Source organism: Pecten maximus, chromosome 5, assembly GCF_902652985.1.
Source record: "Pecten maximus chromosome 5, xPecMax1.1, whole genome shotgun sequence".
Lineage (NCBI taxonomy): Eukaryota > Metazoa > Mollusca > Bivalvia > Pectinida > Pectinidae > Pecten > Pecten maximus.
In genome coordinates, this window is record NC_047019.1 from 3,744,656 (window position 1) to 3,772,426 (window position 27,771).

General features: G+C 33.6%; 2 protein-coding genes and 1 non-coding gene across 4 annotated transcripts; 2 read left to right on the forward strand and 1 right to left on the reverse strand.

The window, feature by feature from the left end:
- Nucleotides 1-3,978: 3,978 nt before the first annotated feature.
- On the forward strand, nucleotides 3,979-12,250 carry LOC117326889 (PEST proteolytic signal-containing nuclear protein-like). The gene is made up of 5 exons (XM_033883687.1): nucleotides 3,979-4,015; nucleotides 5,203-5,429; nucleotides 6,380-6,448; nucleotides 7,539-7,594; nucleotides 8,387-12,250. Exons 1-5 carry the CDS (start codon nucleotides 3,991-3,993, stop codon nucleotides 8,505-8,507), a joined length of 498 nt encoding a protein of 165 aa, XP_033739578.1. The 5' UTR covers nucleotides 3,979-3,990; the 3' UTR covers nucleotides 8,508-12,250.
- A 640-nt stretch (nucleotides 12,251-12,890) lies between these two features.
- Trnae-uuc lies at nucleotides 12,891-12,962 on the reverse strand. The gene has a single exon. It is a non-coding gene; the product is annotated as a tRNA-Glu (tRNA).
- Nucleotides 12,963-13,192: 230 nt separating this feature from the next.
- On the forward strand, nucleotides 13,193-27,606 carry LOC117326890. Of its 2 annotated transcripts, none has more exons than XM_033883688.1 (6): nucleotides 13,193-13,299; nucleotides 18,502-18,694; nucleotides 19,445-19,592; nucleotides 20,151-20,280; nucleotides 21,993-22,132; nucleotides 24,556-27,606. In XM_033883688.1, exons 2-6 carry the CDS (start codon nucleotides 18,505-18,507, stop codon nucleotides 24,695-24,697), a joined length of 750 nt encoding a protein of 249 aa, XP_033739579.1. In that variant the 5' UTR covers nucleotides 13,193-13,299; nucleotides 18,502-18,504; the 3' UTR covers nucleotides 24,698-27,606. The 2 variants fall into 2 exon arrangements, with proteins under 2 accessions (XP_033739579.1, XP_033739580.1); XM_033883689.1 differs by lacking the exon at nucleotides 24,556-27,606 and adding an exon at nucleotides 23,904-23,940.
- Nucleotides 27,607-27,771: the final 165 nt, after the last annotated feature.

Genomic DNA, 27,771 nt, shown 5'->3' on the forward strand with positions numbered 1-27,771 from the left:
ACCTGTAGTTAAACGGACTGATACTCTAATAAACCCTAGCCATTTTGTCTATAACCCAACGTAGTTTGCCGACTACTTAATGGAGCTGCCGTCAGCGCGTGTATTCTATACAGGTGTGATGTTTTGTAACGACATATACGTAAGCACTAATTGGACGGTACCTGTTCAAAACATGTCTATATATGTAAATGTGTCAAGGTTGTCTGCCGTGGTGCTGATTTACGGTTAGAAAAGGTCAGCGATAGTTCATGCCAAATTCATTAGCCATTTTGGAATATAATTCTAAAACAAAACAAAACCGATTGCATATAGACTCGTACATTATATTACCGGTTGGCCTGGTTTTTGAATCTTTCAAACACATTTTCTACATTCAAATGAAAAAAAAAAAAAAAAAAATCATCTGCCGCCTTCACCTCGAACCTCATTTTCTACTTATTACCAAGAGTGACACATGATAGTTAAGCTGTATGACAAGCAAGATGCTTTGATTTCTCCATTATATATTTTTTTGACTTAAACAAATAGTTTTTACATCCAGTTGAATGGATATTTAAGAGGTTGGAATAAAAATATGAATTCCATTCGACGTTTAAAAAGCTCATTTACATACACGTTTGTTATGTTGTCACATTCCGGTTTTCATTTTCAGAAATTGGAATTATTTACATTCACATTTAATCAAATTTCATTAAAAAATACGGACTTGTTTGCAAACAAGTAATTTTTTGATGAGTTCGGGAAAATAAATAGATAAATTGCTAAAATATAAATCAATGAATTGCTAAAGATACTAGTTAATAAAGGAGTCTTCAGAGATTCCAAGTATCCCAGTTCAATATGTTTATCGAAAAATGTGAAAAATCACTGTATGAAGCGACAATTCATAATTTCTATGATACGGTTTTCTCAAGAACATGAGCAGCAGCTTCAGCATAATTGTTCATTGCAGCCTTAGTGTTTCGTTCTCTTCGGGTCCTGTAGGTGGGGTCTAAGCATTAATCATGTGTGTTATCTTTCTATCGTGATTCGTATAAGGCAACTGAAGGATGAGTGTCAATTTGATCAATTCCGCGATCCCTCAGAGATAAGCACATTTCTTTACGTAGCTGTTGATGATGACTTACAGAAGATGTGCATCTGCATTCCGTGACACCCCTTGGGTATAGTATGTCACTGGCGTCCTTCCACTGTGAAGTTTCTGTCGACGTCGTCTCGTCATGTGATATCAAGTCCTTTTCAAATGTTTCGACCCTAAACCACAACATGCTCCGGTTGGTGGTCAGTAGTGGTTGTCGACTTCCACACGTATCGCCCGTGCCATAGCAAGCACGATGCTCTCTCCGCCGCTTCCGTCAAACGTCTGATGATTGCACTTCGAGCTCTTCCTGAGACCCTTAGAGTCTGCAGAATCATCCACGAAGATTGGGCGGGGAATCCGCTACAGCCCACCTCCACTGGGGAGAGTCATACAAACCCCTGTCCATGCACTTTGCAATCAACTCATAGTATGTGGTCTTCTTCTTTCATGGGATTCCTCACAACATTCTTCTGGTGGTACCGTTAGTTTTATTGCGAAGAGGACATCACGATGTCAGCCCTCAGCGTTGTATCCGGGGCATCTGTGAAGGCAAGCTTCCTGTCCAAGTCCACCTTCATCTCCCATTATTGATCCCTGTCCATGATAGAAATGTTGCTTCTTGTCTTTCCTTTCCCTCTTCCATCCTGCTTGACGGACTGACCTGCTGGGAGGTTCGCCTGTGCTTCTTCCGTCTTTTCACCCCTGGGTTGTAAACTAATGCTCGCAGTACATTGTAATGTCTCAATCTGTATTTCCATTGTTGTAGTGTCTTACCGTCCCAACCAATCTAATTAAAATCTACATGGTCATTCTAACTACGTTACATGAACATCTAACAACATCCCATAAGGGGTCACGTTCTGATGACCTTTGATATGTGTGTATTTCACTTTCATTGCGAATTCTCAATTTGTCGATGTCATAGAAGAAAACCATTTCGTCGTAGCATGCATCTGAAGCAAACCATTTCGGCACAACTTGTATATAGCTATGTGCTATATGGGACGAAATGACTTTAAACAAATTGACAGATTAGGAAAGTTATACACTCTAGTCATGCTAATTCGCACATATAAAATTCACTTCCAAGATTCTGGAAGTAGTCATTTGATTGGCTAATGCAAAAGGCCATCCTGACGTGACCCTTATGGGATGTTGTTAGATGTTCATGTAACGCAGTGAGAATGACCATCTAGATTTTAACTAGATTGCATCCCAACAGGTGCAAGCCATGATCCCCTCCGGTTATCATAGTCTAGGGGGTGGAGGACATTCACCAACTTCTCTAAAGATTCTACTGTCGCCATCAGGGTTTCATACAGCAACAGCAGTCATGTAAATCTTGGCAGCATGCCATCCTGGTAAAGACAAGTCGTGCGCTTTTTCGAAAGTCCTTACTTCTTTATATTAGGTTTCACACAACTACAGATGTATAATTCAGCCAATCAGCTGGTGTTTCTCATGAACCAAGTCCCTTGGGAAAATTTTTCTTATGTTTGTAGATATTTCCTGAGTAAATAATACATGAAAATGATACTTTCTACATACCAGAATAAAGAGTAGGGTTTTAAAAATGAAAAAAACATGTACATTTATACACTCCTGGTATAAATAGAAAATAGAAAAATAGGAAAGGCGGGAATTCCCCAGGTGGGGGTTCCCCTGTCCACTGTTAATATCAGGGTTAGTGTCTTCCAAGCACTGGTGTGCTCTTATATACTATTAAACTTATCCAATAACATATTTTTTTTCTGGTAGGGAAATCTTCCAACTTTAATTTGATATAAAAGTCACAACATTTGAACTTCAAATGAGCGATTGAGGGGATGGAGTCTTTGGTAATAACATATAGTGAAATAATTAGTTGTGCGAGACCTATATCCTCTCGATCCATTGGTGCACCTGGGTCTGGGTGTTCTTTTAATTCTGACTGTCACCGGTCGCAAGTGTGTCGTCAATATGGAATAGGCCTATCAAAATTCTGGTTTTGTGAGAGCTCATAGTATTTGGGGGTCAGAATGGTGAGGTTGTTTTGCGGTTAAATTCATACAAATTCACTATTGGAGTAAGAAGTGGTAGTTTTCTGCTAAACACAAGTATCATGGTTTCTATTAAAGTTGATAATCAAGAAGGAAAAGGGTCTCAAACAGGTAATCGATAATCGAATGTTTAGCCGTTTTTATTTTTTGTTTTGTCTTTTTAAATTAGCTACACTAACCCCGACACCTCCCCTCCTCCATAAAAAAAAAACAAAAAAAAAAAAAAAAAAAAAACGGAACACGAGAATAATAGTTCTTAAGCAACGACTGGTGCTATAGTCGCCCTGTATCTCTGATAGGTCTATACAGTGTGATGTAATAAGAGTATCTGAAACGGATAAATATGCATAATAACTAAATCAATTTGAAGGTATGAACAACTTTTTAATAAGGAAGATTATAAAGAAATTTATAAACTGGCATGGCTTACAGTATAAGGTGTTTAGGCTACCCTTTTCACCAGTCTATTTAAAGTTCTCATATATAAACACTGGCGCCTCTAGATCTGATATCCATATGTTTGTACTGATGGAAATCAGTATTAAATTATAGAAAAAAAAGTGTTCGTTAAAAAATGAAACAGATTTTTACTAATATCTAATGCATTTTAATTTTTGCTTGTGCCATTTTGATTTAATATTAATTGTATTGCTACTCCAAAATGTTAGTTAATACAGTATATTTTATATGAATCTACTACATGTACTGCAGTTTGGCACATATATAAATAGATGAAGATATTGTTCACGTTATAAATAAATAGATAAATGAATAAATAAAACCCGGATCGAAGCAGCATTCCATATTTATTTGTTCCGGATTTCGTAGACCGCTTTCGTCTCTAAAAGTACACAATCCGCTCAAACTAATATGGCCGACACTTTCATTGCCAGAGGTGAGGAGAAATATAATTTCCATTTGAATAATTAGTACAGCACATTAATGGCAGCAAATGCGCAATAGTAACACAGACATAAGTACGACAACATTTTGCGTTGTTAACAAAGGCTTCCTGTTGACGTATATGTCCAAAACTGTCGAGTTGCTTTCCAAGTCAATGCATGCGTCTTATAATTATCAGCATGAAACATTTCATAATTCATACATGTTTTGGGTCCGGGTCGTCTGCTTGTCTACATAACAAAATGAATATTAGGTTGTTAAGTTGTAAAAGCATACCTTACCTTTACTAGTTATTGTTGCTATCATTTCAGTGTGTACCGTACGCGTACGTGGAGTCGCTAAAAATTAGAATTACATGCATGTATCTCAATATGTCCCTGTCCAAGGCTGTGGTGTAATTAGGCCTATATATACCTATCATTGTTACAAATTGTAACAGGCATACAATTTGTCTATGTAATAGTATAGAGTAGGCTATTAGGCCACCTTACTAGCTCAGGCCACAGACACAGGGCTCGGTTTCGGGATTTTGAGTAACAAATGGCATCAGTTACAAAAATCTACAACACTATATAAATTCAGTATTCAAATATAATATAAATTCTGAAACTTAATAAAAATCGGAATTATCGACATATAGAAAAAAGTGTTTCAGAATTATATGATTACTTAATTTTATAGTGTTGTGGTTATGAACTGATGTCATGTAATTACTCAAAGTCTCAAAACAAGCCCCTGTGTAGTACTGTACATGTGCATGTGGCTCATGATCAGGCTAGCTAAAATTTCCATTTGTATAATGACAACTCGCATGTGACATTTTCAAGTTAAATATTTCCAGAAATTCTGTAAATCCTATATCAAAATTCTATGAGTTCAAGTCTTGGAACTTGCATGTAGATTTATCACTTTATTTCAATATTTGGTCTGTACTTAATGATATCGATGAAGAACTTGTTAAACTCATGCAGACTACAGGCACCTGCAAAAGTATCCGAATATCTCAATATGTGTTAATAGTCAACTAAGAATGAGACATTTTGTTATGTTGATTGACAATAGGTATTTTCTTCTGTGCAGGTTTTTTTTTTCAAGTTGATTTGCCACAGAAATATTTTCTTTATCTTTAGAGTGTATTAATAACTGCCTCTCTAATATTTCTCAGTAATTTTGAATTAGATGCAGACAATGAAAGCAAAGGCAAATACTCACCCAACAATGCCAACAAATCAGCTCTCATCACAAGTCCAAACAAGAGGAAAGCTACAAATGAGGATGAAGGCGAACCGACGGAAAAGAAAAAGTTTGCGATAAATTTCAGTATGAAAAAGCCAGTGGATAGTGTGCAATTAGGCAATAGTCCTAAACAGAGTGTCCTGCCTATAAAAATGTCTTTAGCATCACAGGTAAGTTGACAAGTCTGTAAAACAATATCTGTCAGAGTGTCTGTCTGGCTGAATTTTCTTTGTGGTACAACTTTGATATTCTTCTACAAAAGTCAACACTTGTACACAGGACCCTGATTACTAGCCAGTGGGTACCTGGGATAAAGTACACTGTAGTCAATTTCAACCCATATTTGCCAAGTGACAGGCAGGGCTAAGCCTACCATCAGTCGAACAACTGTCATGTTCAAAATGTAAAACAATTTTAACATTGCAGGCTAGGGTTGCCACCCTCTTGAGATGCCAAAGATCTCCCACCAAGGGATTGTTCAAAGTGGGAGATTTTGCGTGACAACATTTTAACGATATAAATTGTTTTTGTGCAGTGATTTTCATCATAAAGTACCCTATATTGTTTTATTAGTCTAACAGGATAACGAATAAAATATTTTTTAAATACACATCTAGATGCTATATATATGGAAGGTGATATTAAGGAAAAAGTGATTTTGTCTTTAATTTATAATGATCAGTTTATAAATTATTATCTGGAATTAAATATAAGTGTGGATTCAAGCAAATTGAGAATTTCTTATTCAAACAATGACCCAAAACAGTTATTACATTTACATGTATCTATATGTCATTGGCATTAAGAGTCATATCATTTAGAGTGATGAAATAAAACTTCTATTTAAGTTACCAAGGTAATAAAACTGTCAGTAGCTCTATAGTTGTATTCAATTCTAAGTGCTCATCATCAGTGCTCAGTATCATACAATGATACTTCAATATAGATTTCCGAGGCCAGGCCTTGATTTATAGTATAACTACACTTTGTAAATCATGATCATGAATGAATGAGGGAATGTCATGTACATGTGATGTAAGTTTCTTAATTAAGCAACATTTCATGGGGAGTAAGTGTATGTCCACCTTCTATTAATCAGTCTTTCTTTCTGTTGCTTCAGAAACCCAAAGAGACCTCTACCACGGTCAAACCCAAAACAGCAGCTGTAGCCAAAGCGTTTGCAGAAGATGTGAGTACTTGATCTCTTAGTGTAAAATAACTGTACATTCCAGATTTCTTATCCAGAAGGAATGATATTATTCCATATATTTTCATAGTGCTGTTTTGTCCTTGCAAATTTATATTCATAGTGAGTATCTAAATTAAAAGGCAAATGTTTCATATTTCTGAAGATGTTTTCTTTGAATGAAAAATGCGAAAATTATATTCTTGAATGTTGATGGACAAGATTTGTCATCGTTAAGGTAATTTGTGATTACTATTTGTACAAAAATACCTTTCTAGCTAGTGTGACTTTTGTTGACAATGTGCAGTATGTTGTGGTTGTGGCTAGTCAGCTACTGCCAGTACTAGCTATCAACAAGGCATCTGAATTTTAGTAAATTCTGAAGTCAAATAACTATTTCTTGGAAATCTGAAGAGTCAAAACATATACAACCGTATATCACCACTGGTGACTGTAAATGTCTGAATTTTGGTGAAAAGTATAAGTTTTATAATATATACATGACTGAATTTTAGCAGAAAAATTCAGACCATATAGTCATGTTCCTTCAATCCCAAGATTCAAGTCTGATTTTGGGGAGTCAAAAACATACTCTCAAGGGTCTACTGGATGCCCTGTATCAATATTAAAACTGCTGAACAACATGCTATACGGTGTATATATATATAATACATGTAGGGTTTTGGATTCTGTATTTCACTCTTTACCAGGTACTTAGTGACAACAGGACCGTTTTCTTTATCACAGTACAAACAGACCAGTTGGATCCCAGTTGTTCATGTATGAAATAATGACAGACATAGTGATTTTATATTGTTTTCAGACAAGCCTTGACTTAGACTTTCAAGGCCTGTATTTATGTATCTGCAGGTGTGTTGAGATTTATGCCTTAAATGTTGCAATTCAGATCAGAAACATGAATCCATCACAACAGCATAAAGGGTGGATGCTTTCTTACTTTTTCAGGTACTTGTCGACCGGTTTCACCCTCCTGGGCTTCTTCAGTACCAAATTAAATTGCAGAAACGGACTGTATAAACCTAGTTGTATGTTATTTGATAATTGGAATGTAACTATTTTTATCTGTTTTCAGAGTGACGAAGAAGAAATGCCACCTGAAGCCAAGATGAGGATGAGAAACATTGGCAGGTAAAATCCACGTTTCCAACATCCCATCAGTACAATAACAGGGTGCACACTATCATGAAAAGTTCTTAAATTTCTCAATCTGGATTTGAATTGCCTGGAGTTTACTTTTGACCTTGAACAGTTCTTAAATAATATATCGTTACCTAGACATGAATCTTGGCAAATATTCTTTCAGTCTGAGTTTTGAAGAAAGACTAATTAGTTAAATCTTTGTCTGTAAATTCAAAAGTGACATTTGTAGTGTGAATTGAATCGGTGCTGAAATCAAACATGAAAAATATGTATGATGTATTTAGCATTGGAAAAATTGTTAACATAAAATGAAGTATATTCAGTGTTAAAGGATTTTGGGAAAATTTAAGTAGAGCACTGGAAAGTCTCTACATGGCATTGAACTTTGACAAGGTCTGTATGCACCCTGAATAAGATCGTACCCAGTTACATGGGCATGTGGGTAGCAAATGGTACCTAGATAACTTAAAATTGATCCACATTGCCGACAGTACACTGACAACAGTTGATGTGACAAAACCTGGCAATAGGTGGAGTCATGTGACGGTAAACCAGTAACTTACTAAAACTTATCAATATAAAGTTTGTATAAAAATTTTTATGGAAAGATATGAATTAAGGACTCAAAATCTCAATTGTTAAACTTGTTCAGGAAATAAATAATAGAATTCTCTGATTGATATGATCACATTGAATATTTAATTTAAATCTTGAATAAATTTTGAATTACATGTAATTTAAATGGAGCAAGTATCTTTCAATTGGATTTATATTTCACAGGGACACGCCAACAGCGGCTGGGCCAAATTCTTTTGGAAAAGGTCGACTCGGATTCTGTGATAGACAGAAGATGGTAGAGAAAGAGATTATAAAACATATAGAAGAGGTGGGGGAAGACTGAAAATTTTCATCTTTTTGAATTTTTGAAGATATTTTTCCAATCGGAGCTAACACTCTTACTTTTGCAATGCACTACATTCAATACCATCGACTGGAAGACAAGTCTGATGTGCACCATGACAGTGCACTTCGGACAGGCATGTGAATAAGACACAAAAAACTGGACCAATGGCGACTTATAAGATTTTAACAATACTGGTGCAATCATTCCAAAAGTGTGAGCAATCCTTTGTGATGGTCGAACATTTATCTTGAGCCACATAATTAAATTTTAAATAAAAAACAGTGTAAATATTTAAAGAGAACTCTAACCTTTTACAAGGGTTAATTTGATCTCTTGTAAACCTGACTAAAAAAGGAGCAAACATTTTTAAAGTGTATTTTACAAATTGATGTCATCGGTGCAAGTCTTGTATATTATTATACGCTTAAGGGGAGGTAATCTTGGCTAGGATTGGAGAAAGGAAGCGAAAGGGGAGGTAATCTTGGCTAGGAATGGAGAAAGGAAGCGAGAAATGGAAAGATTCGGGGCCTGTGACAATATACATTCAACTGCTGGCCGAGAATGTACAATATACCTTTCTAGCAGTGTAGTAGGGGTGCGAGATATCTATTTCTGTGTCTGGCCGACACAGTATCATGAAGTCAGAGATCTTTTTCACGGGAAATCAGCTTTATACAGAGTGGCTCATATCTGTTGTGTTTTCTCATCTCATGTATGAAAATTAAAACAAATTCCTGATAAGGAATATACTCAACATATTTGAACAGGAACATTCATACTGTACATCGAATAACCCGGTTAGAAATTTACATCTCTGTTTAGAAGTGTTTATTCTGTTTGTACATGTCAATTATGGTATGTTTGATTTGAAAATATTTCTATTTTACTTAATTTATTTACAAGTAAATAATTTTCAAAGAAGGGTCAGAAGACTTAAAGGGGTTTGACAGATTTTGTGAATATAATCTGTTAAATTCTGGAATAAAATTTTCAATCTAGTTTTCATTTACATTATTTTCTTACGTGTATTTTCTGCTTCAGGCAATAACTCAGTTATTGACCCTTAGTTAGTCTCACAGACAAAATTTGTTTGATTTTCCTGGAGATATTGAACCTCATCAGTTATCTTGAGTGACTGTTCCTCAGTTCAGGTAGAAATTTATTTGTGTTTGCTTTAATTTGCCTGGAGATACTGCTCGTCACATATCTTACCGTGATTGACCGTCATCTAAAAATGACATACATAATGTATTTTGCAACATTTCAACAGTCTTCATATGAACTTGGCAGTTGCAAGGGCATAAAATTATAACAAACAGTTTCTTTTTTCTTTTTCTGATTTATCCAACAGTTATACTTAATTGTAGCCTGTATGGAGCTTGTACAGAGCTACATTTGGTTCAAACATTTTGCAGATTTTTTTGCAAGGGAGGAGGTGTTAAAATATTTCAACGTGGCCAACAGGTCCATCTCATTACTGGACCTAGTTGGTATATTATCTATGTATGGGACAGTAAAATTTGGGTCAGACACATCAGAGCATCTCACTTGATTATCAAGCTATGATCAAAGACATGATTAATACACTCATTTTAGGGATTCAACTTTCTGCAGAAGTTTGAATAGGTTTTATCTTTATTTTATGAAAAAAAATAGTAACAAAGGTGTGTATGTCTGAAAAAAATTTAACAGTTATGGACAAAAATTTGGTTTCCTTGTGGGGTAATCTTCTACGTCTGTTAGCCCCTTTAAGCTAATCTACAATAATTAGCTGTTCAGGGGTATATTTAAAACTCTGTAGTCGGGTTATAGCGAAGGACCATGTTGTGGAACTTGTGGGTGTCCTTCATAATCCTTTTGTACCTCACATCTGTCTACTGATCTCGTGTGACAGCTTGGCATTATCAACAAAAGGATATACATGTACATGTATAACAAAAAAGAGGTTGTGTTATTATGACTTTGTTCGCTGTCGTATAAGATATTGGAAAATGTACTCATTGTGTGATTAGTATCAGCAAATACGGTGTAAATATAAGAATATTATATTAAACATATGAGATTTTAAATTAAAGAGTTTATGTGTAATTACCAACACTTAAGATTCTATATTGGATATTGTTATAAGGGGGGATTTGTATTTATATATTATAATAGAAGTAATATACTTGTCATATTTAGGAGGTACTGTTGTACTGTGTTCATTACAAAAAACAAATAAGACCCTATCCACAAATAAGCCCTGTCCACACATACCAGGTAGATGCCAACATATAATATAAGCTCCTGTCCACAAATAAGCCCCAGTACCCAAATAAGCCCTTGTCCCAAAATAAGCCCCTGTCCTCAAATAAGCCCTAATTCACAAATAAGCCCTGTCCACAAGTAAGCCCTTGTCCACAAATAAGCCCCGTCCTCAAATAAGCCCCAGTACCCAAATAAGCCCTTGTCCCAAAATAAGCCCTTGTCCCAAAATAAGCCCTTGTCCACTAGTAAGTCATTGTCCACAAATAAGCCCTTGCCCACAAATAAGCCCCTTCCCACAAATAAACCCCCCTTTATTCATCTTTGCAAAATCATCAATTTTAAAAATATTACAGGTAGAAAGAAATAAGCCCGCCATAAACTTTGATACTAAACTTTAACACCCGAATTCGAAGGGGCTTATTTTTTTAGGATGAATCTAATATGATAATCATATTGTTTGATAGAAATTACAACACAGTTGTCAGTAATCTGTAAGTTATTAATTGTCTCTTATATAAAATTTACTGTAAATATTTGACGACTTTTTGACAAAGGGAGCTGTTTATCCAAGTCATTTTACTTTATAATGTTCTAGTACTGAATATTTTGATAACCTAAGGGGGGATAATCCAGTATTTGCAGTTGAAACTAATCAACAAATTTGTATGTCAAGTATAGTGCTGGCCAAGTCTTTCCTTGTAGTTTAAATTGAAAAATGAGTTTCCCAGCTGTATTGTGTAATTGAATATAAATCTTGGTTATGTACCTTGTCAAATATGTTGGCTGCTTTAAAGGAAGAAGTCCAGTATTTATTTTATCTCTTTCAATCTTATCAATTTTAATGGGACTTTTATTGCAATGGGTGTTTTGGTAATCATTATAATTGATTTACGAATGAATTATCATAACAGGGTATTTTAAGTATCTAAATATCGTAAGTAGTTTTAAGAATTTTAAAACTTTTTTTTTCTAATTCAAATTCTTAATTCCTACAGGATTTGTCCTAAATATTTTGTTTATTGCTAAAAGTACAAATTATCATATATTTTTTTTCTAAATCCTGTTACAAATCATACTTAATACCTAAATTAATTATTTAGTAGAAACACATGAAATTCCTTATGGCAACTTTTTATGATCTCGCATTGCCAGGCAAACTCATCACTTGCATTGTAGGTTATTTTGAAAATATTTAGCAAATAATTTCATTTTATTTTCAATGTACGCCATTTGAAATTTTGCAACTGCATTAAAACTAATCCTGTCAAAAATAATTAAGGATTAATTTGAATACAGGCACATTATTAGTCAACATTTTCCAACTTTTTCAGTGTTATTTAAAGTTACCATTTTAATGATATTTTTTTTCACAAAAGTATCTTTGACCTTTTATCATATTACAGGTTTCCTGATGTTAAGATAAATCTTATCTACATTATAAGAGCATGCATCTTGTATTATTATGTGATTTCAAGAATAAATATGGAACCATTTATATATTTTCTGTTTTAATTTGTGTATATCCTGATAGTAAGTTTATCATGTACATACCTGTATATCACAAAGGATCTCAAAATAATGAATATAATATTGGTTTAAAATTAATCAAAATAACACAAGGATCTCACAAAAATGAAGATCAATTAAAACTAATTAAGCAAACACAAACATGAAAGGATATCCAAATAATAAAGATTAATTTAAAATAAATGAAAAGAAAACAAAGAATCTACAAATAATTAACATTGATTGAAAATAAATTAAAATGATGTAAAGGATCTCCAAACAATGAAGACTACGGTAATTAAAATTATAATTACAATATAATTTTTCATCCCATGTTGTGATTTGTTTAATCAGCCAGACTAAAATAAGTAAGTAATTCATTGAATAAAATATGCAATGATTATATGGTAATAATAAATGTACCATAGTTCGTGTGTGGTACTGTTTTATATTATTGTTTTCTTCATAAAGATTTTAGGCCCAGCATAATATTTAGTGACCTAGATGTCAACAGTTAAATATTTATTTGAATTATTAATTGTTTCATATTTTAAATATAAAGCGAAGATGAGCAGTGTATTATGATAGCTCTATAAAGCTATAAAAATAAAAAATAAAAAAATAATGTTCCGATGCCGGGAATTGAACCCGGGCCGTCTGGGTGAAAACCAGAAATCCTAACCACTAGACCACATCGGACTTGAAGAAACGACACTAAATTTATTTACATATAGCTCATAATAGTGACAAGAGACATGGGCTATTTTAAATCAATACTATGTGGTTATTTTACATTATAAAAGTGTTTGTCTTTAACGAATTAAATAAGTAAAGTATCAGGTTGATTGCTTTTGTATTCACGTTATCTCATGTACAATTTTCTTAGCAAACAAACAAAACTAAACGAGAGTTACCTGCCCCTGAAGATAGAAACTCCCGGCAGATGCTGGATTGCCTTGTTAGGAAGTAGACAGTAGCCACTGGGTTTAGGCCTACCTGTTATCGAGTCGGAACGGCAATCTTGTTAAAAAGTTGAGTAAGTATGTCTTAATATTTTATTCTGTTATGTTGGCACTTTATAACGTGATTGAGGGGTTGATTTAAGTAGCTTGTACAACTTTTGAGAGTTTGTTTGTGGGATGGGTACTCGCCTGAATCACCACATTCCACAGTAGCCAGTTACAGTATCACAACACTAGACTTGTAAAGTCCCGTTGATTATAAATGAATCATGCATGGATGGATGGCTGTATTGTTGGACAGAATGACAGAACTTCACTAAAGAAAAAATATCCTTGTCTGTCAAACTCGGGTTATAATCTGGGGAATATATTACTTAGGCCTATTGAGAGGTGCCCCTTAAAAAAGAGGTTCAGTTTACTGAGTACTGAGGCTAGTAAATGAGGGGAAAAACAAGGGGGGGGGGGGGGGGGGGGGGTCCGATTTTCCACATTAATGAACAGTTTGACAGTATAAATTACTATATACTCATGGCTACTGAGCTATATAGTTATAACTGCCTGTACGCAAGTACGCAGGTGTATCCACTTAACTTTTCACAGAAAAAAATTGTATCAATATGAAGTCAAATGCACCTTGTATACAATAGTAGAACCATATAGTGACACTGACACATCAGGAACAGAAATGAAAATTAAAGTTTACTGGGGGAAAAGTCGGACCTTCGACTTTGTTTGAACTCCATTTTAATATTTTCAAAATTTCAAATTAAAATTTTCCAAAAATTTCAGACTCGCGCCTATGGTGCTCGTGAATCCACTTAATCAAGGGCCCAGCTACGCCCCTGGGAGCTGTCTAATTAGTCAGGTGCACTATATATATAGCTACTGCTGCTGTAATGCATGTTAATCAATGGAATTGAGTTGCTGAATGAACTTGATCATATAATGAATGACCGTAAATATGGAGTTGAACTATATTTTTGGATTTTAAATTGTATATAAAGTGTCTGTATTAATACAGACATAATTTACCTTCAGCATACATACCATAAATTAATACATTATTAATTAACAACACCTGCAATATATACTGGCTTTGACTGGGATAAAGACGCTGACTATTAAAAGTAAATCTAGCTATAAATAGGCGGAGAACCGAGATATGTATGGGGTATATTACCATGGCCAGTAACTAATGAACAAGTTTCCTATTTGGTTATATTAGACAATTCATACAATATGATCTTGCGACTTAGCATTATAATATAACATGCAAGTCCTCCAGTAGAACCTTGTATTGAGAGTAATTGTTTTTGATTCCCCAAAATCAGATCTGACTCTTAGGCTTGAAGGGACATGACTATATATCTGAATATGTTTTGACCCTTCAAATTTCTGAAAAATAGTGATTTGACTTCTGAAATGGCTAAAAATCATGGGTCTATTGGATGCCCTGAATGAGATGAGTTTGTTTCTTCAAAATTCACTATTAGACTAGTATATAGTGCATGTGGTCACAACACATGTACACTGGTGGGTATTTTCACTGTCTGTGATATTGATGCCAGCTGGAATAAAATTATTTGGATTCCTGAACAGTGACTATTTTATAATTAAATAATATTAATAGTAATAATCAGAGTTTTATGTACTGCTATCATTCCGCTATATCACAACAACATAGCCGTTTCAGTGCATGGGGTTCAGAAATTATTATCCATGTCTTAAATTTTAATTGGGCTATATATTATATATATAAGCAACCAGCTAATGTCTTTCTAAACATGTAAACTCCCTGAGAGCATATACATACAGCCAGAGCTGCCATATTTGCGGTACCAACTTACATACGACGTTTCTTGCACTAACTACCTGTACACATTTACAGCTGAGTCGACTGGAACGCACATATCTTGTTCAAGGATATACAAAGCAATAGCATACCTATGGTCATGTAGCTACCTGTATATATAGCCCAGCATCCTACCATTAGACCACCATGCCTCCGTTATTCCATAATAAAATCTCTTATTTAAGAAAAAAATTCATGTAATTACTAATTGACATATAATTATATTTATTAATGAAATAATTACTTAATTTTTTTACAGTATTGAAATCCAACCAAATTTTGATTAAAACCAATCGATCATGGCGCAGTTGAAATTAAACAATTTATATCTTTACTGTGAGAGTTCAACAATATTTGTGAATGATTTAATCTTTAAAATCAGTGCTAGTGAACTTTTAGTGCAACACTTTCAAATGTAACATGAGTAACGTTGTAAATGGTAGATCTGTTTAAAACACATATATAGTGATATATACACAGTACTTTTCTGTAGCAAGCTGAAATAAGGTGGCCCTTTGATACTACATGTAGTATTTGTCATTGTTTGCCCCGGGGAATTATAGTTCTCATCCTATGAGATGGGCGTTTCTGTATATTATGGCTACATGGGCTGTACTGCAATAGTAAAATAGGTTCTATACAAAAGTGAACTACACCTTAGTCGGACTGTAAGCATATATGTTCCTTTGGGCACTTTAACATTTGACATTAGTGACATGCTAGGTCATTGTCTGTAGCTGTTTCAGGCCACATATATATATATATATATATATATATCCTACGTTTACTGTAGTAAGCAAAACCAGATGTGTAAGGTAAATTTGTTTGCTTACTGCAGTAGATTTTTACCTATACACATGCCGTGTTTATTACAATTTTGATAGTTACACATTCATTTGTTTGTTACAAAAATGGCTAAATTATAATGATTAATTTAGAAAATTAAAGTAATTTATCATCTATTATAGATCTTGCACAAGTTTCCATGAGATTAAGGAAAGTTTTATAAATTGGTTATTTATATGTAATAGAAAACCTGTACAAGGTCTTAATCAGACGATGAAAAATTTTGCAAGTGTAGATCAGGGAAAAATAATTCTTTTTTGTCATATAATCTTGTCTGCAAGGGTTTCTTCTAAACTCAAATGAAGGCATGTTTTAAAGTTTATTTAATAACAATAAGTTTTAATTTTGTATAGAAGATGATTTATCAGGTGAAGGCAACAATCACAAGAGAATCGGAGTGGGTATTTGAATTTGTTCGATATTTGTCAACAGTTTCAGATGTAGAACTTTCACCCTTTTTTCGAGCTTAGATCCACCCAAGTACAAATGAAAGGCATTGGCTCTTCTCCCTGAACCTTTTATAGTTTACTTTAATTGCACATCACATGAATAATTATTAATCATACCCTTCACATGAATACAAACAATTGTACACCATGTAAATATATGATACACACAGACCTTTTATATACACCTACACACTTGTGTAAACCGGTAAGTTTGTGGTTTACGCCTCAAGTGTAGGAGAAATTTAACATTCCTTCCATATGAAAACGCCATTATCTGATTTAACAGATAGTTGTTAGCCCTTACTTTAAATATTATATTTTTATATGCAACAAGACTGAATTAAATTAAAAGTTTTGAAAATAGCGATATACATGTACACATTGAAAGAAGATTTAAAATTTAGGTGCTGTTTAGTATATAATAAAGCAATTTTATGCAAATTTTATTTCATTTTCCTTTTTATCAATAATATATTAAAAAAATTGTTTCAATACTACAAAATGATATATATACATATCATTTTGTTGTTTGATATATGGGGCCGCGGTGGCCGAGTGGTTAAGGTGTCCCGACACTTTAACGCTAGCCTTCCACCTCTGGGTTGCGAGTTCGAAACCTACGTGGGGCAGTTGCCAGGTACTGACCGTAGGCTGGTGGTTTTTCTCCGGGTATATACGTACTCCGGCTTTCCTCCACCTCCAAACCTGGCACGTCCTTAAATGACACTGGCTGTTAATAGGATGTTAAACAAAAACAAACCTAATGTTTGATATTGTAAAAAAATAATAAAATGTAGATCACTCTTCCAAGAAGTTACGTGTAGGAGGTAGATCATGCAGACACTTATATATAATTATATAATTTACATGTGAGTGGGATCCGGGAGTTAATTCATATCCAACAGACAATTTCTAGATATGAGTATTTATCTGCATGATAAACTCATTTTGTGTTACTCAGAATTATTTATTAGTTGTTTGTATCTACCTCATACATTATATTCATTAAATGTTTATATATATATTAGTTTCTTGTAAATGTTGGGTTATTCATACAGTATACCAGAAATGGTAGAATTTCTTGATCATTGAGATTTAAATTTAGCAAGATGTCTATATGATTTACTTTTCAGCTGGAGGGCGACAGAAATAAAATTATCAATTGAAATTAAAATATTAGTTTCAGGGCATCCATAAGACATTTATTTTTGTCTGCCAAAAATCAGATTTGACTCTTGGGATTGAATTTAAGGGACATGTCTATTTGACATGTTTTGACCCTTCAGATTTCTAAGAAATGGTGATTTGACTTCTGAAATTGCTAGTCGATGTCAAGAGTCCACTGGCATGGATACCATGTAGTTTGTTTATTACTGATATCTTTGTCAGGTAAAATTACATAAAATTGTAAGCACCTATATATATATATATAACTTAGCAACACAAATGACGAAGGAAGACAACTTTTTGACTCGTGCCCTGACCGGGCCTCGAACTCACGATCTACGACACCAAACCGCCTAGCCAAAAATACCCGCAGCTTATACCGCTGCGCCACATCGGCGTTCTTAATAAAGAAAGTTTCAATGGCGCAGTGATGGTCGATCGGCCTTATACCCTGACATGATCATTGTGGAAGTCGTCTATAAGATGATATGAATACCTGGATCGCAATGTATTTACATACATGGATACGAATTGTACATATATTATATATATTTCTCTCGGTACAACTACGACAGGAAATTCAAATCTATATCTTCGGATCACCAACACATAGTGTATTTGAGTCTTTGTCTACATTTGTTACAAAAAAACATACGTTTTGTCTGTTTCCCACAAAGCGTTCTTGAATTTATATAATTTGGATTTGAAAGAACTCCAACAGGCAGCTTTATAAGTAACAAGAGTAGCTTTGTCAGCCATATGCATGCTGTTAACAACAAAATGTAAGCTTACGTTTGTCAAGGGAGATAACTACAAATTTTCAAGTGTCGTGATACAAATCAAGGATAGACGATGCATCGATGCACCACACTGCGATCCAATACATCAATAAATCGGTGAATCATTACACCACTAATATATATATCTGTATACAATGTTATAAATTTGTATCTCATTGACAGGAAATGGATGTGTTGGTAGTGGTGCTGTTGCTGATTGGGTCCTGCTATTGTCAGAACAATGGTGATACAGTACGAATGGAATGGGAGGCCAATCAAATGCCGGACCCCTACACCAATCCCAAGGCTTGTGGTCGCTACGAGAATAAACCAGCCTATATCTGTGATCCCAACAATCTGCTCCCAGCCAAAGGAGGTATATTAATTTCTCATTTTCAAATGAATTGAATTACTATTCCATACTTCTGAAAAAGACATCAAAATGCAAACAGCCATACTTCTGAAAAAAACATCAAAATGCAAACAGCCATACTTCTGAAAAAAAACATCAAAATGCAAACAGCAGAATGTGCAGTATGTCCAAGATCCTGTATGTACCGTGTCAAGTATTTTGTCAAAAGTAAACACCCTTGACTGAACATCATCAATTCTCAAAGAGTGAATAATTGTGATATTTTGTATACATGTATATATATTGTTAAGTTTGCTTTCATATTGCCCTTGAATGCCATTTGAAAAAAATAAAACAAATTCATATACATATATGCATCTATTTTATCATGTAAGTGTCATGAGAGACAATATGGCTTTGAAGTCATATCTGACCTTTGAAGTCAGTTTCTGGACTACCCCAGAAATTAGTTTTGACTTTAAAGGGCATGCCTTTTTGACACATTTTGATTTTTCCAATTTTTGATTTTTTGATAAAATATCTAAACATAAAGCTGTAAAACTGATAACAGTGAAAAAAAACCTCATTTATAACATGGAAATTTCATACAAATGTTGATGAAATAAAGTTTTCAAATTAATTAATTGAATGATACAATTTATTTGCCAGCTTTAATGCTAGTTTGAAGTTTCAGGCCTTTACAACGAGTTAATTTCGTGTTACTGAGGCATTTGTCATGAAAACATGTTAAAAATGTTGCATTTCTCCAAACAGCTGATATTATTGACTGGCTAGCGGAGGGGACCTACTTAAATGACACGACCTGTCCTTGTTCGGACTATCGATGTGAATCCAATGACGCGAAACCCTATGGTTCTATCATCAACGTTGCTTTAATCAAGAAGTTGAAGCGACCAGAAGGGTATGTTGTTAGCTTAAAAAATATGACAAATTTTTCTGTAAAATAATCTTTTACTGTTAAAGGGGCATTCCTCCATTTGGATTTGGATAAAGTTTATGTCGGCAAAATTCAACTTACTGGAAATTTTTTTTTTTCCCAAATAGTAAAAGTTATAATCTTTACATTAATAAGGCAGTTTTACTCTCAAAATAAACCATAGTTCTTCTAGTGATAAATCCTGAAAATTCTTAATTCGACCCAAAGTATCACTAATTACCGCAAAAACATACAGTATTTGTATACGATATGCCTTTCTCCTGTACATTTCCGTGTTAATTTCATTACTTAAAAGCACAAACACTCGTTTAATCATCATTCTGATATAGCTTTCATCAATAGAAATTGTGAATGTTTCTGATGTGCGAACGAAGAAATGCCCCTGTAATGGAATTTTTATAAAAAAAAAATGAAAGAATTTAGTTCTAAATTAGACTCTCAAAATTGTAATGAAACTCATTGAAAGTAAAAGCCAAACATTGTTGTCCAACTTTTGTTACAGTAACCTGTGTTTCTTTATAGGCAGAAAGCTTCGACAGAAAATCTTCTGAATGCTGCTCGAAGCTTTACCTACAATCTGACCAATGATCGCTGGAACAAAGGTGTCTGCAATAACAACATTGTTATCATGTACTCTGCTGATGATGAAACGGTAAGTTTTATAGGGTGGTCATAAGTGGTGGGCCGAAGATTGAAAACAATAAAAAGATAAAACCAATCATCGATGATGATTTTGAAAAGGCAATCGAAAATTTCTGAAAGTGTTTGTAAATCTTTGGCATCATGTATTTTTTTAATGTTACCAAACTAGTTGATCTTATATTTTATCGATATATATATTCATTTGTAAGCGATTAAGGAGATTTTAAATACAGTGGAACGTCGTTAACTCGAACTCGGATAACTCGAATACCCCGCTTAACTCGAAGTACCTCGCCGGTCCCGGCCGAATTCTCTCTTTATCTTAGTAAAAAAAACTCGGAAAATTCGAATTCGGATAACTCGAAAAACTCGGATAATACGAAGTAAAAATTTGGTTTCAACAATAAAAATCCTACTTGAAATGTTCGAATAACTCGAAGTATAATTTTCGTCGATCGGTGGCAAACGCCGACATTTTTTAAGAGCTAAATTCCGTTTGTAATACTGAACATATCGGCACTACTAACCTACATGCTATTATAAGTGTTTCATAAATTCATAAAAGAAATTGTCAGTTGAATCTTATAACAACAAGTCTTGGTGATAAAAAGTACTGCTTTACTTACATCAGGTAGTTTCCCAAGGCGGTCGCCGATATCAGTACAACCGATAGTCAACAACTCATCTACCCGTTCGCTCAAGCGGAACTAATCTCTGACACACCGGTAGACCTACCCGGCTGATGTTTTTACAGGTGTAGAAATGACACAGTCACCGGCGCCTATTAAATCTTTAAACTGCTGAAACAATAGCGTAATTACTGCCGAGGTGTTCAGAGTACAACTGTAACGGTCAGTGCTGTCTATTAAATCGGATAAAACGCCAACTCAGTTACAGTAACATTTTATACGCACATGCGCAGCCCAACTTCCGGTGCTAATACACATGGAAATGGCGTGGTTATCAATAAAAAGTAAGTAGGCCGATCAAACAGTATTTTATATATGTCCAATAAAAGGTAATGGTTCTGTTACGTTTTGTATGCAATCTGTGTTTAACTTAAACGGTTATTTGTTTTGACATTAATAACTTGTTATTTTGTCGAATTCCGTTTTATCGTTTACCTTTTGCAAACATGACTTGCACATCAGATCGTTATTGAAGTGACTAAGTGAAAGAAACTTTATCGTGACTGTATATCGGCAAAACTACACCAAATTACAAGTGACATAACAAAACATTACATATACATTTCCAGTCTTCACACTAAACTGATGAGCGACAGAGCGAAGTTATAATGATTATATAATGTTGACAAATATTGACCAAACTTTTCACCAAAAACGATAACTCGCTTAATTCGAACACTCGGATAACTCGAAGTTTTTTCGTGGTCCCGTCGACTTCGAGTTAACGAAGTTCCACTGTATATTTAAAATTGTTAAATGCTTTGTTTGTTTTCAGTTTTAAAAATATTCATAGCAAATTAAGACATGTAATAAATGTGCTGGAGAGATGTACATACATTTTCTACAAAAGGGCAATTTGATGCTAAATTTAGAAAAACCAATTTGATAATGGATTAGTTTCAAGTTTCCAATTATCATTTCTAAAAATGAAACCAATTTTCCATCATTCTGAACTTAGTCCTGAAGATGTAGTAACTTAAACTGTGACTGATGATGAAATTCTGATATATTTGATGATGTAATTTGTCAACAGCTTTTTACCATGGCTGGAAAGACATCTGCGTTACGACTCAATAACCAGATTATAACCGAGATTACAGAACACCACATCCGCCATTTTATAGATAAGAAAGATCTAACAGCCGGGCTATACAGTCTTATTGTCGACTACAGGTAAGTTGAAGAATGAAGTTGGACTAGGTTTAAAATATATTATAGAAAAAATGTTAAAATCCGGCAATGGACTGCATTATCCTCGAGTATTCAGAGTTATTTTTTACACAATTTATTTAACTTTCTGTCTGGTTTGTGCAAGGGGAGGTAATTACTCATATATTCTCGGTAAGTTTATTGCAAAAAATTGGAAAATGACCTTATGTGTTATAAAAATGATGTTTGCATGTTGAATACTGGATTTTAGATGAACATTTGTCATTTGGCAATCAATAATTATAATCTTTGGTTGTTTCTCTATTTGTTATTTAAAATGAAAGTAGAATACTTCTGATTGGTTTTGGCGTCATTTCCAAGAAATGCAAAAATTTATTACTTGTTCTGATGTGGTTTTCCAAGAAATACAAAAACTATTGTGCTGGTTGAGCTTCACGAAGTGAAAGGTTGCTTGGTTTAAAACAGTCAATAGTGAAATGCTTGTATAAGTAACACGAATATGCGATTCAACAAATCATCGAAATAGATAAGGTAGGCCCATTTATCGGTAATAAGCAATTAGTATTGGAGACAAGTATCTTCTAACGAAAGTTATCAAAGATCAAATGCCCAATCATGATCCAGATGAATTATTATATTGAGAAAAAAATGCATTAAGTTGAATGAATGACCTTGAATATGTAGGAAAAATTTGCAGTAATTTACGGGAATTTTGCAGAGATTCCTGATGTGTTTTATCAGGAAATGAGACCGGCATTTTAAACCCTAAGATTCACTGATCTAAAAATTAAACTTATTCATCGTATGCCAATTAGTGAGTTTAAAAAAAAGGATTTCTGCATCCTTGAGCAGAGTATTAATGCAACAATTAACCTTTTCAATGTCAACTAATTATGTATAAATTCATGAAAATGACTTCATGATCATAGGAATACACAACTACTTAAAGAAAAACACAAATAGTTATTTTATTATGTTATTTCCTGCCATTTTGTATTCATATACTACTTGATTTTCTCCCAGTACTTCGATCCCTCATGCACAGAACGATGAGTGGCCTTGACACTTTCTGTTATTTGCATTTTGAATGCATCATGTAATTCATGAACGTTTTGATGATACAGGACTGGGAATTTTCCTGTAAATTTAAGTTTCTGCTAGCCTGTTGGATTTACCAAGGCACCTGTACAGACAATTTTAGAAAATAATAAAAATATTTTCTGTTTTACGGATTTGTGTATCCCTTGCAGTTGAGAAGTGAAGTAATTGAAATACTGTACTTGTTTTTGTGGCCAGAAATTCTGTTGCTTGGAAAAAATTTGATCACAAAAAGAGTTTAAATGAAAGAGTTTAAATGAATTTCTTGTTTTGTTGGTTTACTATTTATCACAAAATAATGTTGTTTTTTTTTACTAGAATACATTTAGATGTGAGATGTGAGCTAGCACTTAATCCTACTGATCAGCAATGTAAATAAGTGGATTTAGTATCGGGTATATATGAGTGTATAGATATAGTGTATCATTGAATTGTCTATTGCAGGAATGTGTTGCGAGGAGTATGAGTGTATAGATATAGTGTATCGTTGTCTGTTACAGGAATGTGTTAGTGTATAGATATAGTGTATCGTTGTCTGTTACAGGAATGTGTTAGTGTATAGATATAGTGTATCGTTGTCTGTTACAGGAATGTGTTAGTGTATAGATATAGTGTATCGTTGTCTGTTACAGGAATGTGTTAGTGTATAGATATAGTGTATCGTTGTCTGTTACAGGAATGTGTTGCGAGGAGTATGAGTGTATAGATATAGTGTATCGTTGTCTGTTACAGGAATGTGTTAGTGTATAGATATAGTGTATTGTTGTCTGTTACAGGAATGTGTTAGTGTATAGATATAGTGTATCGTTGTCTGTTACAGGAATGTGTTAGTGTATAGATATAGTGTATCGTTGTCTGTTACAGGAATGTGTTAGTTTATAGATATAGTGTATCGTTGTCTGTTACAGGAATGTGTTAGTGTATAGATATAGTGTATCGTTGTCTGTTACAGGAATGTGTTGCGAGGAGTATGAGTGTATAGATATAGTGTATCGTTGTCTGTTACAGGAATGTGTTAGTGTATAGATATAGTGTATCGTTGTCTGTTACAGGAATGTGTTAGTTTATAGATATAGTGTATCGTTGTCTGTTACAGGAATGTGTTAGTGTATAGATATAGTGTATCGTTGTCTGTTACAGGAATGTGTTGCGAGGAGTATGAGTGTATAGATATAGTGTATCGTTGTCTGTTACAGGAATGTGTTAGTGTATAGATATAGTGTATTGTTGTCTGTTACAGGAATGTGTTAGTGTACAGATATAGTGTATCGTTGTCTGTTACAGGAATGTGTTAGTGTATAGATATAGTGTATCGTTGTCTGTTACAGGAATGTGTTGCGCGGAGAGTATCAGTCGTGGAGGGAGTATGACCGATCACAGCGTCCCATTGGTGGAGGAAGTGTTCCTGTTGCTTCAGTTGCGACATTCCTCTCGCTCGTCATGGGACTTGTCCTCTCATTCCGATTTTAACTTCGGATTGGGAAACATTCACAAGAAAACTACCATCAACAGGAAACCTCTGGAAAAAACATTGTCGTTGGAAACTTATAAATCATCCAATTCTTGGCGGTTTGTTTTTGCGTTTCAGAGTTGTTCGTCCATAAGACATGCATATTTAAATTAACAAATGGGCCCCTGGTTCCGATACAATTTCCAGATAATCAAAGTCGCTATAGTTGATGGTGTTCCGAGGTTCCTGGAGAAACATTTTACAGTCATAGCTCATGTTAAGAGAGTTGCTGATTGTAATCCATTAAGAAAAATCATCGGGGTATTAAACAAAACAGGAAGTTGTTTAATACAAATCGTTTAATGTTTTGACTACCAACCCAGAATGTACAAAATCTGTGGAAGCCACAAAGCTGTGGACTGATTACAAATATTGTAAGTCTTTGACCAAACCGCAGTAAAACAGTTTAATATTGGCCAGTTATAAAAAAAAATGATTATATGAAATTTATCATTAAGAAAAAAGTGCATTGTTGAATAGAAGCGGTTGTGTTAGTGTATTTCAGAGCTTTTCAAAATTGAAGAGATTTGCGATATGGAATGGTTTTGAATGTATGAATAGGTTGGGGTGTCATCCATATGCAGTATTGAAAGATTGAGTGTATTCATAAAAAATAATAAGACTTGAAATACATATCCATGATGTATTAAACAACCCCCACCCTTATCATCACTGCCTTTATGGGGTAGTTTCGATTAAAATACTTAAGTCCTGGTATAGAATCATAAGATACCGTATGCTCATCGAGCCGGGGTCCATAAAATTTCGTTTCAGTGCTGTAAATTTATATGGTACAGTTTTAAAATTAAAAAAAAAAATTAACTGGCAGTTCTGTAGCTGCTGAATCGAAGAATATAAAACATGGTCTGACTGTGATATGTAGAGGATCACCTTCCTTTAAAGTAAATTAGATTTCCCTTAGGGCCTAGTAAGAAAGGGTGCTATCTTGTGAATCTAAATTTTCCTACCACAGCCCTTTGTGGGAATTTGTTTACAACATCGATTATAATATATATCGAACATCGAACAAACAGCTGTGGGCTCGAAGCAGAAAGTGATATCTTTCAAATACATATATGTGTGTACAAATGTACATGTATTTTTTTTGGTTGGGTTTTTCCATTTAAAATTTTTTTTTTTTATAAAATTTGGTCATTTATTAGCTTTAATATAATTACAATACATATTTATACTAATATATTACATAAATAGCCTATGTTTGTTTGATGTTGACAGATTAATTCAAGTTGATATTTATGAGATTGTTTACACAGGAAACAAAATACTTAAAAAAAATGTTCAGAAAAACAAAAATGCATTGTCTGCAAAAAAGACACATTTCATATTTGATATAACAAATATAGAATGTTTTCTGAAATTTTTGTGAAACTAATTATTAAACGCCCTGTTTTTTTGTTTGTTTTTTGTTTCTTTTGATTGTTTGATTTTCAACATATTATAACAAATATTTTTACACTGAAAGAAGGATATTATGATAGAATTTTAAAGTCTTCCCACCGAAATATAATATAAACGATCCCTTTGTCTGACAATTAACTAGTTATTCATATGTTTACGGAATTCAGACAGGTTTTTTTAAATGTGTGGTTGTTAAGACTATGTTTTTATTGAAAATATCTTTAAGATTTTTAAGGATAAGAGACTGTTGTAGTTAAATTGATTGAATGCCGAAAGGGACATAATAAATTACAAAATATCAAAATACTCATTACAATATGTTCTATTTGTATAGAGCTTAGTAAAATAGTAAAGTCTTGTATAGATTTTAGATTTTTATTTTAGAAAGCTGTATTTTACCTTGGAGCACAGGGTTTCCTGTCAAGTTTGTTTATGTTTGTAATGATCATCGGGAATGAGAGCTGTTATATTATATATATATACATGTACATATATGAGTGATATAAATGTATTTTGTAAATGTAATTTCTTCGTTGCCACTGTAATTGTTTTATAATGTGTAAGTCAGTGCCTTATTCTATATTTTAGCTTACGATGTATCATAATAGCTTTTGTTTTCTTTTATTTTAATGTCGGTTCAGAAAGATCTTGTAAATTTTTCATAATGAATCTTTAGAGATCTTAGTTGAGGAGTTTTTCTTTGAAATAACAAAAAAAAATTTCAGTATCAGCAAATACATACAAAATTTAACATTACATACTGGTTTGTAGGATTGTGGTGGATTTAAGCAAGCATAATAATTACAGAAATTATTTAAAGTAACAACATAAATCATAATATGCTTATTGAAAGTTTTGATTACAATAGGTCTTTTATAACATAGCTTTAATATCTTAATAAAAAAATGCTTCTTCTAAGACAAGGGAGACAGCTCCAAGCAGAAAAGTGTGATCATCATCAACACTTCTTGTTAAATTTAGAGTTTAATTTTTTAGTCACCAGATCAGAATATGACGGGGTTACATTTCCTTGGAAAAATGTTAATAAATGTTAAATAAAAGAAAGAATTGTTATGAATGTGTGAAATGTATATTGTTTGTTTTTTTAAGTTCAGTTTAGTTTAGTTTGATATTTTTACACTTAACAAGTTTGTTACAGGTTGAAATTTTATCAGCTTTATTGAAATGTTAAATATGAATTTTCTCTTAACTTAAAATTCTGTAAAAAAAATCCTTGCATTTGAAATTTTTGAAAAAAAAAAAAAATTTCATCATTTAACATGAATAAAAATTGAAATTTTAATGATATATTTTTTGAACATTAAAGAATCTCTCGAATGTTTTATATTCTCACTGCTTGGTGATTTAGATAAATGCTGTCTATGCTTGCCATAGTGCTTGCCTGTCTGCAAGATTAACAAATAAATATTTATATTTTCACCAAACGAAATTGTGCCTTGTTGATATTTTTGATTGCTGGGTAAATGCGGGGATTGCTGTGATGGACAGTTGAATTTCTTGCTGGTTAGAAAAGGTAAGCAGGTTCCATAAATACGAAAATTCCATGCCAGTGGATACACCATTGCAGGGAAGGGGCCTTGGTGGCCGAGTGGTT